The 14,502-nt window shown below is 44.8% G+C and overlaps 1 protein-coding gene across 2 annotated transcripts in view; it reads right to left on the reverse strand.

The window, feature by feature from the left end:
- Positions 1-14,502, reverse strand: part of GEMIN5 (gem nuclear organelle associated protein 5) — a 31,537-nt gene that overhangs the window by 6,292 nt on the left and 10,743 nt on the right. For both annotated transcript variants that reach the window (XM_045026700.1, XM_045026699.1), the window contains exons 12-24: positions 13,697-13,770; positions 12,938-13,119; positions 11,893-12,032; positions 9,158-9,329; positions 8,668-8,886; positions 8,144-8,257; positions 7,515-7,643; positions 6,595-6,690; positions 6,158-6,295; positions 5,496-5,643; positions 4,522-4,641; positions 1,792-2,002; positions 539-796 (exon numbers count right to left, since the gene is read on the reverse strand). In XM_045026700.1, coding sequence (XP_044882635.1) covers positions 539-796; positions 1,792-2,002; positions 4,522-4,641; positions 5,496-5,643; positions 6,158-6,295; positions 6,595-6,690; positions 7,515-7,643; positions 8,144-8,257; positions 8,668-8,886; positions 9,158-9,329; positions 11,893-12,032; positions 12,938-13,119; positions 13,697-13,770 — 2,001 coding nt within the window. The remainder of the gene's footprint in view (positions 1-538; positions 797-1,791; positions 2,003-4,521; positions 4,642-5,495; positions 5,644-6,157; positions 6,296-6,594; positions 6,691-7,514; positions 7,644-8,143; positions 8,258-8,667; positions 8,887-9,157; positions 9,330-11,892; positions 12,033-12,937; positions 13,120-13,696; positions 13,771-14,502) is intronic.

The raw sequence follows: 14,502 nt of genomic DNA on the forward strand, positions 1-14,502 counted from the left end.
AATGTAGACAAGCCCTAAGAGCACTCTTCCCCTCCTAGCATCTATTTATACACAGTCTTGAACCATCAACCTGGTCGTGGGAGCTAATCCAGTCTGCCACACAGTGAATGGTTAGTGCTGTTGTGACCCCAGTCCTATAGTTAAAGTTGCGTTTGCATTACAGTAGAACCCCTATTCTCCCTACTGGAGATTGAGGAGTTCATAAAAATCAAAAAATTATTAAATGGAACATCTCAAAATCACTGTACGTCTGTTGCATAAGGTGCAGTACGGGACGGGGCACTGCCTCACTTTCTTCTCGCCCTTCACACCACTGCAATGAAGGCACCGGAATGGGAAGACTTGTTCTTCACAGACATCATTTTCTTTATGTGATTCTTCCCTCCCTCCCTCCCTCCCCACCTTGGGAAAAATGGTTCGTATAACTGCTTGATCGTAAGATCGGCATTTGTAAAATCAAGGTTCTAGTCTATTACCTCACCCTGTCCCCACTTTCAGAGGCGCAAGTGCTAGTACGCACAGATTCTAGATAAATTACCTGTTTGGGATGTGTGTTGCTGGTGGCAGGAGGATACTCAATACTGTGCAGCTGCTCAAATACAGTCTTGGCTTGTTCAGTGGTATTCACACCGAACACGCTCCGCCACACCTCGCTCACCATCTCCAGGAAAGAGCCCTGGTTCCTCACAACCCAGCTGTGGTAACAGGGCAGGGAGCAGCTTTTCCGTTCACTTGGGTTCCTTTCGCTAAGGCATTTGCACAGCAATTCATTAAGGCAGAAAACTAGTCTTTGTCCCTGCAAGCGAAATGGAAGAATGCGCTGAACTGTTGCTAAATCGGAGGATAAAGAGAAACCTTCAACGATATGACAGCAGATTGAATAAACCCCCCTGGCAAGTAAGTTCAGTGAAATCTTGTTTTACAAGCTCCATGCTCCAGGCATCGCTACTGTGGAATGATATTTATAGGCCAGAAGGGGACCCTTATGATTATCTAGTCGGCCCTCCTCCAGAACTCAGGCCAGAGAATTTCACCCACTAATTGCAATATTAAGGCTTGGCTGAGCTAGTGGGTATCTTTTAGGAAGATACTAAGCTACTTATGCTTTCCACTGCTGACCTCTGCTTAGGTCCCCTTCCACTCCTCCATGTTAGGATATCCTCCCTCATACCTATCCATCTTAGATTGCAAGCCACCCAGGACAGGGACCCTTTGCTTATGTCTGCAAAGTATCACACACACACGGTGCTTTAGAAATAAACCTCGGGCAAAACCTTTCAGTCAGGAAGAACCCCAAAGGGATCACTGCAATATCTGGAGGCTGTTCTAATGCAAGGCAAGTGGTTGCTAAGTGGGTCTGTATCTGGAAGGAACCTGTTGCTATAGGCCAGGGGTGGCCAACCTGTGGCTCCGGAGCCACATGTGGCTCTTCAGAAGTTAATATAGGCACCAACTCCGGGGCTGGAGTTACCGGCGCCAACTTTCCAATGTGCTGGGGGGTGCTCACTGCTCTGCCCCAGGCCCTGCCCCCACTCCACCCCTTCCCGTGCCCTCGCTCCCCCCCAGAGCCTCCTGCACACCACGAAACAGCCGATCGGGAGATGCAGGGAGGGAGGGGGAAGCGCTGATCAGTGGGGCTGCCGGTGGGTGGGAGCAGTTGGGAGTGGGGGTGGGAGCTGATGGGAAGCTGCTGACGTATTACTGTGGCCCTTTGGCAATGTACATTGGTAAGTTCTGGCTCCTTCTCCGGCTCAGGTTGGCCACCCCTGCTATAGGGGGAAGCACACTCACCAATAAGCTTTCCTGCTGCTGAAGGACCTCCTGTGCCCCCACCCAATTCCTGGCCGATAGCAGCTCCTGAGCACATCGGAAAGAAAACGTCGTCGCCAGATCCTTCTCTCCAACTATTTGAGCCAGCTCTGCAGCCGTTTTAAGGGATGCCACATCCCCTTTTTTTGCCAGCACTTTAACTGCATCATAGGGAGAGGCAGCCCCCAGGTAACTAAAGAGAGAGATGAAAACTAATTAGTAGCAGGTTAGTATTAAGATGTCATTTTCCTACTACATATTGCAGCAGCCACAACCTGTGCTGTAGGAGTAGTCTCTCTCTCTCCCCCAGTTCTTCATTCTGAGAGCTGTTCTCATCTTCCCTTTTCAAAAGATCTACGGCAAACAGGTGGCAACTGATCTGGTGCAGGACTCCAAGGGGAAAACCTGCAGTCACATCACCTGCAGATCTCGCTGCATACTTTGAAGTGAAATGACTGATAGCATGCACACCAGGCATAGGAAAGAAGAGATTCTGGGGGAGGAAAGTTATACCTGCCCATTCCTATTTAAGCTGTACCGTATCTTTTCAAAAGACATTCCATTTTGATTTAAAGACTTCAAGTGACGGAGAATCCAGTCCCTTGGTAAGTTGTTTCAATGGTTATTTACCTTCATAGTTAAAAATTTGCACCTTGTTTCTAGTTTGAATTTGTCTAGTTTCAGCTTCTGACCACTGGATCTTGTTAGATCTTTTTCTACTAGCGCAGGGCCGCCGGGGGGGGGGGGGGGGGGGCAAGAGGGGCAATTTGCCCCAGGCCCCGAGCCCCACAGGGGCCCCCACGAGAGTTTTTCGGGGCCCCTGGAGCGGGGTCCCTCACTCGCTCCGGGGGGCCCGGAAAACTCTTGCGGGGCCGGGCGCAGGAGCTTCTCCGCTCCCGGTCTTCGCCGGCGGGGGGTCCTTCCGCTCCGGGGCGGAAGGACCGCCCGCCGCCGAATTACTGCCGAAGACGGACCCGCCGCCGAAGTTCAGCTCGGTCTTCGGTGGTGGGGGGCCCTTCCGTTCCGGGACCCGCCGCCGAAGTGCCCCGAAGACCCGCGGCGGGAGCCCCCGGCCGCCGAATTATCGCCGAAGACCGGGCTGCACTTCAGCAGCGGGTCCCGCTTCGGCGGTAATTCGGCGGCGGGCGGTCCCCGCCGCGGGTCTTTGGAGCACTTCGGCGGCGGGTTCCGGAACGGAAGGGCCCCCCACCGCCGAAGACCCCGGGCCCCCGGAATCCTCTGGGTGGCCCTGTACTAGCGTAAAGAGCCCTCTAGTATCAGAAATCTCCTCCTCACGTAGGTACTTGTCGGCCATATCAAGTCACCTCTTAAGCCTCTCTTGGATAAACTAAATAGATTGAGCTTCTGAAGTCTTTTGCCACGAGACATGTTTTTCCTGATCTCGTAGCTCTTTTCTGAATCCTTTCCAATTTTCACAACATCCTTTATGAAGCATGGACATCAGAACACCACCTAAACGCAGAAGTCAGCATCGGCACCAAATGAGAAAGTTGGCAGGTTGAGGTACAACTATTCAGACAGATTGACCACAGTTTTCAAAAGTGATCGGTGACTTTGGGAGCCTCAGGTGGGAGTCTCAAGTTGGATACAGCTGAGGTGGAGGAAGGATGGCCCAACAGTTGGGATGCCTGCTTGGGACTTGGGAGCTGGGTTCAGTTCCCTGCTCCACCCCAGACATCCTGCATGAAATTCACTCAAGGCAAGTCTACACTACAAAATTAAGTCGACTTAAGTCAACGTACAACCACGGCAGTAATAGATTTTTCTTGGCTACCCTATGTTCCTTCTGTCAGTAGTATGCATCCTCACCAGGCGCACTTCCACCGATTTAACAGGCAGTAGGGGCACTGACTGCCCAGAGCTGCCAGCCCCAAGCCGCGGGCTCTGGGCGGTCAGCCACCAGAGGCTGCAGGAGCAGTCAAAGCAGTGTCTACACTGACATTGCGCTGACCTAACTATATTGACCTAAGCACTGTGCTTCTTACAGAGGTAGAGTTATTAAGTCAGTGTAGTGGGTGACTTCAGGAGCGACATTGTAGTGTAGACGTTTGCATAACTCAGCAGTGTAGAGTTTACATCGACCTAACTCGGTAGTGTACAGCAGGCCTCAGTCTCCATGCCTCAGTTCCCCATTTGTAAAATGGAGATAACAGCACTTTCCTACCTCAAAGGGGTGTTGTGAAGATACAGACTGAAGTGCTCAGATACTAAGGTAATCAGGGCCGTGTAATTACAGTCACCAGAAATCCTGGCCTCAACAGAGACACTGGATTTATGGCTTGCTACAAGTCTGTATCCCACTTATGTCCTATGACTGCAGAGGTGTTAAACGCCTACTTCATTTCGAATGGTCTCTTGCAACATGTGTTATCTCCTTATGCTTAACAATCTCTTCCACCTTGTATTTAGCTGTGACTCTCCCAGTACTTTTCCCTGACCTGAAGAAGAGCTCCGTGGAGCTCAAAAGCCTGTCTTTTTCACCAACAGAAGTTGGTCCCATAAAATATATTACCTCACCTACCTTATCTCTCATTCCTCTCTCTGAAAATCTTAAGATGGGGCCACCAAAACGAACACTCAATTTCTCAAAAATCTCAGCCATTATGTTTAGAATAGTCTCTCAAGAAGAGCTAGGAACGTTCTCTCTTTTAGCCAGTAAGACAATGTTGTTCCCTCCTTGCTGGCACCTACCATTTGGCTGCTGAGGAATAATGACCATCTTTTTCCAGTATTGCTGCCCAGCAGGTGTAGAGATCCTTCAGGACTGGATCTTCTGGACGCAATCTGGCCTTGGCAATTACAATCGCTTCCCTGAGGCAAACAAGAGAAACTCTTATGAGAAAATCCAGTTTAAAATATTACCTGCATACAAGACCACACACTTATGCCCACTCCTTTCACAGCCACAGTCTCCCTGGGGTTTCAAAAGGAAACTGGCTCAAGTATTTTAGGCCCAAGATGTAGGAGAGAATTCTCTCAATGGATCAAGCTATTGGTTCAATTAATTATGGGATTCCGCCTCCAGTAGCTGCAAATACCTGATGCTTCTGTGGAAACCAAAAAATGTGAACACATCCGGCTAGGTCTGCAATGCGGTATGCCTAAGGGAAAGTTTATTTTAAAATATGTATCTTGTTTACAATAACTAATGGTAATGAGAATGTTTCCATGCATTGTTATTTCACTGCACCCTATTTAATTTAAAAAAGGAACACCAATTTGAAATCCAATAAACTAAAGTAATAATGAGTTAACAGTAGTTTCACAGACGAAAAACCTGCCCAGGGCCCCTGGCCCACTAAGTATTATGATTTTGTCTATTTCTCTATTTTGTAAAATGTTTTCTCAGTCAAGAAACAAGGAAAAAGTGGGACTGACTGAAAGCAAAGCACTGCCAAATTCACAAAAGAAAGAAATTAATATATCTTTTCTCTAAGTTCTTTCAGTTACAGTGATCTTAGGAGTTACCTGTAGCAGTAGTTATATACATTCAGACAAAAGTCTGATTTTTAAGTTGTCTAGTTCCTTTTAAATAGTCCCCTGCAACATCTGTGATTCAGATATTACAGTGCCATACTAGTACATCAGAGCCAAGAAGTGAAATTGACAACAGTCAGACCTCTCCATTTGCATTAAAAACAATCAAAATGGTCCAGTGTAGTGACCTGTAAAAATGGTTCGTTTTCAGTAGCTCCACAGCCTCGTACACTTTGTGAATGGAGAGGAGATGGGAGGCAGCCTTGACATACTGTTCCTGAAAGCACAGCTGTTTCGCGAAAACTTCTACCGTCCACACCCAGGCCTGATAGCCAGCTGCAATACAGAAGGTAGCACAGCTAAAGACAAGGACTTACACTTAGGAAGGATTCTCTGTAAAACTGACTTCTAAACTCGGCGACTTCTGCACATAGCCCTTTTCTGCTCGTTATGTTTTAAACATTCTAAACGGAGTCACCTAAGCAATGGGACAGGGAAAAGGTTTGGAAGTGACCATGGGGCTAGACGGTACCAGGATCAGTTCTTACAAGTTTATTTAAGCAAAAATCAAATGACTGAAAGGACCATCACATGTCAGAGGACAATTTGTTTTTGTGCTTGGAAGTAGATGATTGCCCTGTCTGGGAATCCAAAAGGAATTCATTGGGCATCCTTCCCTCCTCCCCCAGTCCCAGAGATTGTCTATGGGGAGTTTTGTCTGTCTGTTTTGTATGCAGGTATTGTTAGCACAGTGTTACAGACAAGACCTGCTTCTGGTCCTGCACAACTAACACTAGGATACCCTTAAGAGCTAAATCCATTTGCTTACATGTTAGAAGAACAAACATACCCATGGGTGACATTGCTACCAGCTGGTCTGTCAACTCTCCCCGCTCAGCAGCTGACTGGAGGATGCCCTTCAGATCTCCTTTCCACAACATGAGCTGCTGAAACAACTCCGAGTGCCCATTCTCCAAGTGGCTTTTTCCTATTTGAAACAAACATGCCTCTTGCACTCATGCTGGTACCGAACCAATAGTGCCCTATAATGCACAGGGGAAAGTGAGTTCACCCAGGGCTAAAACAGAGGCTGCAAGTCTGCATTTCAGAGAAGCAAGCACAATGTCTTCATCCAAGCACCATACCTGGCTCCAACCAGTGCTCTTGCACCCTTGTTTTAATGGACAGTACATTCACAAATTAAACAAGATTCATGTCACTCTCCATATCTGGAGCATAATGGAATTAATCAGACATGATTCAAACCTCATTCATTACCCCACTTACCTTCCACCTCCATCATCCTGTACAGTGCAGCTCTATCTGTAAACATCCCCAAATGAACGTGATCTCCTGAATCTGGGGTCAAACCCTCATTCAGGCCTATCCGTGAGGAGGGAGGGAGGGAGGGAGAGAGAGAGAGAGAGAGACCTTCAAATCCATTGTATAATTACACTCCACTTTACCTTCAAAAATACTTATAGCAAATGGCTTCTGATCCCTGTCCTGTATACAAAACAGATCTAATTGGTTCTCATATGCTCACCACTTCTATATCCGATTTAAAGGACCTTTAGGGTGGAGCAAGAATATTTATCCAAACCCAAGTTCAGTTAGTATTTTGATTTGTGCCCTGTTCATCTAAGTAATCATTGTGTGAACAGAGACATCTCCCTCACAGCCCAATTTCTCGTGCAATGAAGTCATAATCTTGTGTTTGACATGCATTGCTATGAATCAATAACTATTTGAGTTTGCTGTAAACAATAAAATCTGTAACACAAACACAGAGTAGGCTACTAACGGGGAAAGCCAAAGTCATGAATTTTCACGCCTACGGTATAAAGTTTTCTCCTACCTGCACTGTTTAGACCCCAGATTAGAATGTGCCCAGTACTGGTAAGGGTATTCCAATCCCCCAGTCTCAAAAAAATGGCCACAATGGCAGAAGAATGAAGCATTATGGGAAGGATAAAACAAGATTTGTTCACCCATTCCTATGTAACAGCCAAGATTTTCACAAGGCGATGCCTAAAGTCCATCTCCGAAAGCCATATTTAGGTGCCTTGATATGGATCCAGGAGCCCTATCTTTGACACTGATTTGTGAAAATCTTGGCCAAAATCCTTTTGGGGTGGGGTGGGGTGGGATGCCCTAGCTGAGCAGGAAGAGGAAGTACAGCTCTCAGTGCAGCACGTCTCCTGTACCTTTGGATCTTAGGCACGTAGCCAGCATCAAGCAGTCCTGATGCAATTCGTCTTTCGACCTCTGGTCCATAGATGTGCTGATGGGTAGGATAGATCGAGGTTTTCTCTTCTTCACAGAGGCATCAGGGACTGGAATGAAGTTAGTCACATTTTAGTCATTGTTGCATAGTTCCAGCACTAGCCATAATAATTTCTCTCCCTCCCACAAAAGAAACCAACTCATGACAGAGTAAGAAATGGAAATGGAGGGTGCTGTAGAAACTATGCCTAAGGACCCCGACACCTGTTTTAGGGTCTTTCTGCCTTATGAATACTGATCACTATGCACAAACCGAATGTTTTTCTGCCTCCTGGTTTACACTGAAGATAGAAGCTGTACGCACTGAGACATTCACATATCACACTAAACTTAGCCATTTCTCCTGCTTGGTTGGTCAGTTAAATCAAAAGTAGTTTGAACTAACATGATAAATAGTTCTGAAAGCTCTCGCTCCAGACACTGCTTAGCTGATGTAACATTAATATGGGAAGCTGCTCTTTTACAGGAAACAAGCCTCAAAGTGTGGCGGCTCTGTCTGGTCCCTTAAACTCAATCTGTGTCATGACACTTGTGCATGAAATGTACCAACCTGGTTTCTCTTTAGGGTGATCCTTTTTCACGGAAGTGGTTTTATGGTTCATGAAAGGTTTTGGCAGGTCAGACACAGAACAAACACGTGGACACAAAGGGAGCTCCTTCGAAACTGTGGGATTAAGTGAATGAAAGAAACAAGAAGCTATGGACAAGCCCAAGACATTAAAAGATGTAGCGTCAAGGTTTAATGTAGTGTCAGTGATGGGTTGAGCATCTTTGTTTCCAATGTAGGTTTAACTTCTTGTAGTTTGAAGTATTAATTGAAATCAGTAATCTAGAGGGAATCTGCAAAAGGTGCTCCAAGTTTGGTCAAGGGACAAACCAGAGCCTGGCTGATTCCAGGATCACTTGAGAGGGGCACGAATGTGGCACAAAGCCACCCTCTCTTCTTCAGCTGTCCCAGGCACATCCGAGAATCTGGCCCATGGGCATGCTATCTCACGACCATGATCTCAGGTTAGCTCTGCAGGCTACTAAGCCTCTTCCATTAACTAAGACAACGTTGGGACGGGTAATTACCTGCCAGAGAGACCTTGTCAGAGAACTCCTGCGCTTCCTTTTCTTCCTCAGGGTCTGATATCCCATTCTCATGTAACAAATTGTCTACAACCTCTTCTCCATTCACTGTGTCGCTCACATCCTGCTTTGCTGGGACCTTCCCCATGGGCTTTTTCTTCTTCTTAGCTTTGGGTTTGGGTTGAGAGCTCCTTTTTTTCTCCAAGTCTGTGCTCTTTTTGCCTGGAAAAGATTGCAATAATTATGTCTATGAGAAAGAGCAATCTGTTTAGATATCAGCACATCACCTCTGGAGAGCAGAGCTCCCATTTTGGCTTAACTTCCTAGACTATAATGCTTGAGGTCCCATCTACAGCTCCAGTTGATCCAGGACACTGAGGGTCTGCCTAAGAACTAAAGGGCAAATTTGAATTTAGAACAAATATTAGCACTATTTCATTACTCCTATCCCCTCACCTGCCCAGTACAGAATCCTCTGCTCAGGTATACTGACCTTGAGGGGGCCGGGTATACTCCTGCTTTGAGGTTAGCCATTTATGAACACAAAAGTCATCTGCTCCTGTATAAACAGAATCTGGATCCACTGGTGACCACTGAACACAAAGCAACCGGCCCCGGTGCCCTCGATAATTGCACAGTGGCTCCTCCTTCAGAACATCCCATACCTAAAAACAAAAGCCGTTTTTCAGAGAAACCAAATATCTAAACAAGTCGGATACTCCTCTAATGTTTCGCATCATCATCTTCACCCATCACCAGCAGCTTTACACTGAAAGGTCTCCAAAGTAGTCTAGAATGTTTCAAGAACCACTAACCCAAACCCAACACACAGAAGGAGATGCTGAATACTCCCTTTTGTTGCTACTGATAACAATTGTACATTCACGTAACATCTTTCATCCTGAAGGATCCAAAAGTGCTGATGAAAGATCCCGATGCACTGAACCTGTGAATCAGTTTACCATTACTAAAATGCAGGGCTTTAAACACAGCAACTATTAAGCACTGTCCAGAAACATGGTACAATAGAATATCCCTTAATAGATATGAAAAAGACCCCATAAATAACCCTAGAGCTAAGGAGTTCTCTAATAGGATTAAGTGATTGAGTCTAATAATTCAAAACACACTCATCTGAAAAGTTTCAGTGTCAAAACTGATACCACCTTCAGAAGACCGGATGCCAAATTAAGAGGCCTTTATTTGTTAGAGATATCTCACGCTATGCAAAGCATTGCAGACTTGAAACTGGATGTGTTTTGAAATATAAGATCAAAGCTTCTGTTATCCACAGTGTAAACTCAGACTTCAACTAGATGATCAGACGACGTTGCAAATATATTATTTGAAAACCCATTCCCTTGCTCTCAGGCCAGGATTCTGCGCTTTCCTTCTGTTGAGAGATGTGATCACTTGTATCTAAAACAGAGATAGTTGTGTGTGCGTCTGTCTCTCTTTCCTCTTTAGGTCCAAAATTTGGCAAGTAAGTGAAAGGGAGATGATGTTCAAATATTTGACTCTAAAATAGGAATGTCTGTAAACAACTTTTTTTTATTCATCACATGGGCACTTAGATGTTTAGTTAATCTTGGTGGTTAATAATTGTGGTGGTTATTTTCTTGCTGTAGAATCAGTGTAGTGTGAATATTTTCCCCATAAGTGAGTTGTGCAGTACTGATCGATAAGAAGATAGTGCCAAGTTCTGCACTTCCACTGCAGAACTTCTACAGAGCTGGATGGGAACTGTCCAATGAATATTTTTTTTCTAGTGGAAAATACGGTTCCCATTTAGTTAAAATTTTCCATAAAAAAATTCAGGTTTTGCCAGAAATGTTTGAAAATTTAAACACAATATTCAATTTGGGGTCAGGTTGAACAAATCAAAACATTTTGGTTTAACTTCATCAGACATTTAACACGCAATCCACAGCAGTCTCCCCTCTGCTCAAACTGCCATGATGCATCATGGGAGATGTAGTTCAGCCAGGGAGTGCAGCCCAGAGGAGCTTGGGTGTATGAGGCACTGGAACCACAATTCCCAAAAAGGTACAACAGCAGCTCGTGAGAACTAGATTAATATTGATTCAAGACAAAAATAAATGTTTCAATTCGGTTCAACAAACTGAAATAAAATATTCTGATTCTGGAATGTTGAAATGTCCAGTTTCTACATTTCCCAATCAATAGTTTTAGAAATTTTCACTCCACGGAACATTTTGATATTTTGACTGTCCCAACTTGTGAAGAAAACAAATTTTACAATATCAATTTCTAACCAGTTCTAGATGTCTACTTCCTCCAAAAATGTTGAGTGCAGTTCTCTGCATTTTCATTCTACACAATTATTTCAGTGACAGAGGCATCATCAGGAAGTCCTTACTACTTTTCCTATTTCATTTTCTCCTCCAACCAAACACACACATAAGAATAGCCAGATTGAGTCAGACCAATGGTCCATTTAGCCCAGTATCCAGCTGTTGCTTGTGCCAGATACTTCAGAGGAAATGAACAGAAAAGGGCAATTAGCAAATGATCCATTCCCTGTCATCCAGTCCCAGCTTCTGGAAGTCAGAAGTTTACAGATACCCAGAGCACAGGTTTGCAGCCATGACTATATCTTGGCTAACAGTCATTGCTGGACCTATCCTCCATGAAGGTATCTAATTCTTTTTGAACCCAGTTATAGTTTTGACCTTCACAACATCCCCTGGCAATGAGTTCCACAGGTTGACTGTGAGTTGTGTTAAGAAGTACTTCCTGATGTTTGTTTTAAAACTGCTGCCTATTAACTTTTTCATTGGGTGACCATGGTCCTTGTGTTATTTATCCCTTCATATAACATTTCCTTATTCACTTTCTCCACACCATTCATCTCTGGTGCTGCTAAGGAAGCCAAGAAGTCTATCACTTTACAATTTTATCCTGCAGACTCCTGCATTCCCAGTTGCCAGACTTACAGTGATTCCCAGTAATGGTTTCATCTCTCACTCTGCAAAAACAGAAGGTGATTACTGTTTGGAAACAGGCACTAACAGAAAGGTAGGGGAAAATCATGCTGTCCTTTTCGGCAGATTTCTATCGCAGAGAAGTTTTCAGCAATACCACAGTTTATCTGGCAAAGGAGTCATCCCCAAATACTCTGCTGTCAACTTGGTATTAAAAAAATTGCAGAGGAAGGCGGATTTGAAAGCAAAAGAAATGTAATATTAAGGGGTCCCACAACCATACCTGTGCTGTGCCATCATAGCAAGCAGATACTAATCTCCCCTCGTGATGTGGGCTCCATGACAGACTGGTGATTTTAGCCGTGTGCCCCACCAGAGTTCGAAAAGGCTCTGTTATCGTCACAGGGGTTTTTGAAGAGCTCTCTGAAAGCAAAACACTGGAGGTCAGGTAAGGCTGGGAGGAAAAGTCACTCCAGTGGAATGGCAACTGTCACATCAGGCCACATTCGCAGCTGGCAAGGAGTCCTGGGGCATGGCTTCCTTTGTCTGAGCAAAGCAGTGGACAAAACTGCATGTGCAAATGTAGGTGAACCACTGCACATGCACCTGAACCCTGTGTACTGAAAGCTTGGCTTACAATGTTCAACCATGCAGCTTCGGTCAAGAGTTTTGGGAGAGGATGCGCACAAAGGACTAAGCAAAAGAAAGTTGCTTTCTCTTGGCTGCATTCAAACCATAATCACACTAATTCACTTCTCCCCATATTGCAACTGAAATTTTTCTTGCATCACGTGCATGTTGGAAATTAACAGCACTGTGAAATATGTAAGCTCTTTTTAAGCTGAGATTTCTCACAGTTCAATATGTCACAGATTTCTCTACCTTTTTTCCCCCTGTGGATTTCAAGACACAAGCAATAGGCAACTTTTTCAGAGAACCAAAACAAGTGACCCTCCCTCTACAATCAGAAGGGTGTACTACACCCCATCAGAGCCTTGTTGCCAGCTCCCTATCAATTCTGCTCCTTACGCAGGCCTGGGAGGGATCCCTGATGAGATACAAGGCGCCTCTCCCCATTCAGGGGTTATGCATGCAGTCCTTGCCAACAGTCCCAAGCCCTGCTGCCTGGGGAAGCGAACATGAGAATGGGACCCCAAAACAAATAATTATTGTTAAAAAGGAAAAGGACAAAATCAACTCCCTTCAGAGTCAAGTAGTGAAACACAGTCGCAGAGCCCCCTAGGGAGTGTAAGGAAAGGAAAATACTGAATGGAGGGAAAAAAAATCACATTCCTGCAACATCTGAAAGTATAAACCCAGGCAGTTACCTATGACACTCTTTAGATTATGCACATAAATGATGGCATTGATTGAGCCTGATGCTATCATGTAGCTCAGCTCTGGCTGGGTCCCGTGCTCATGATGCCAGCGAATAGCGTTAATCAGTTTATGATGTTGCTGGATGGTGCAGAGCAATCTCAAGTTAGGAGCTTGAAATATTTCAATTGATCTGTAATTAAAACAAACAAAAAATACAACATGAGAAACTCACAGGTTAATGAAAACTGGGATGTGCTAAAGGATCTATGTTTCATCCCTACTGTGAATATTCTGTTGTTACTGCACATTAACAGGGTATGTGGCAGAATGTGGGTTGGAGTGATTCAAGAAATTAATGAGATTTTCACCTCCATAAACCTGGCTCAAGTCACAGGTGAAAACAAGCGTCCTGAACCTTATCAGTCACTTGTAAAAATCAACATACACTGTGGCATGATGGGTTGTGTGTGCTCATGAGAGACCCAGCTCTGGGATGGTAGAGAATATTACCGATCAGGATTGAGATGCATGGGCAGTGCCATGCTGGAAACACCTGCCTCCAGCATAACTGGTTCTAGGTAGAACTAACTGTTTCACTGACATGAAAACAAGAAATTCCTCCTCCCTCAGATACACTGACAGGGCTGATGGTCAGAGATAAATCAGAGAGGTGGGTTGGACTAGATGACCTCCTGAGGTCTCTTCCAATCCTGATATTCCATGATTCTATGACATTAACATTAACCTATGCCTTAAAGAAAACATACCCATCTTCGTTACCAAGAGCCAAGATTTTTCCATCTGGTTTCCAGCTGATTTCAGTGCGTGCAGGCAATTTGTACTAAAGAAAGAAAACGTACCAAATAAAAAACAGAGAACTATTAGCAGTAACTGCTGCAAACCCTAAACTATTTCCTTCCATGAATTCAAGAGAATTAAACCAGTACTCAAATTGAGTGTTGGCAATTAGAAAAAGTCCATAAAAAGAGAATCCCCAATGTCGGATTTCCAGAGCACATTTTGTAACAGAGATGCATTATTGAGTGATGATAAAATAGGTCCTATTTATAGCAGGACTAATTACTGCAGGAAATGGTGACTCAGGGTTATCAATTTAGACTCTAACAATCTCAGAGGAAGTTTCTCTGGGATCCAGTGGGATCTGGGCATCTAACCCAGGGGGAGTGGTTTGAGCATTGGCCTGCTAAACCCAGGGTTGTGAGTTCAATCCTTAAGGGCGCCATTTAGGGATCTGGGGCAAAAGTCTGTCTGGGCATTGGTCCTGCTTTGAGCAGGGGGTTGGACTAGATGACCTCCTGAGGGTCCTTCCAACCCTGATATTCTATGAACCCCACTGAAAATCCAAGCCTTTGTGAACAAACTCTGAACTTCTATTTCAAGTTTATAAAGACTTTAACTATTGTTGTAATCCCCCCCCAATCCAGACCTACATTATTGGTAATTCTCAATTTAAGATGCTTGTTGTTTCCTGTTAGGCATGGATTTCCACCCTTTTATCTCGAATGATGCTTTTGGTCAGAAAGACTAGACCAGAGCTTCAGCTGGTGTATGT

Source organism: Mauremys mutica, chromosome 8 (genome assembly GCF_020497125.1).
Source record: "Mauremys mutica isolate MM-2020 ecotype Southern chromosome 8, ASM2049712v1, whole genome shotgun sequence".
NCBI classification, from domain to species: domain Eukaryota; kingdom Metazoa; phylum Chordata; order Testudines; family Geoemydidae; genus Mauremys; species Mauremys mutica.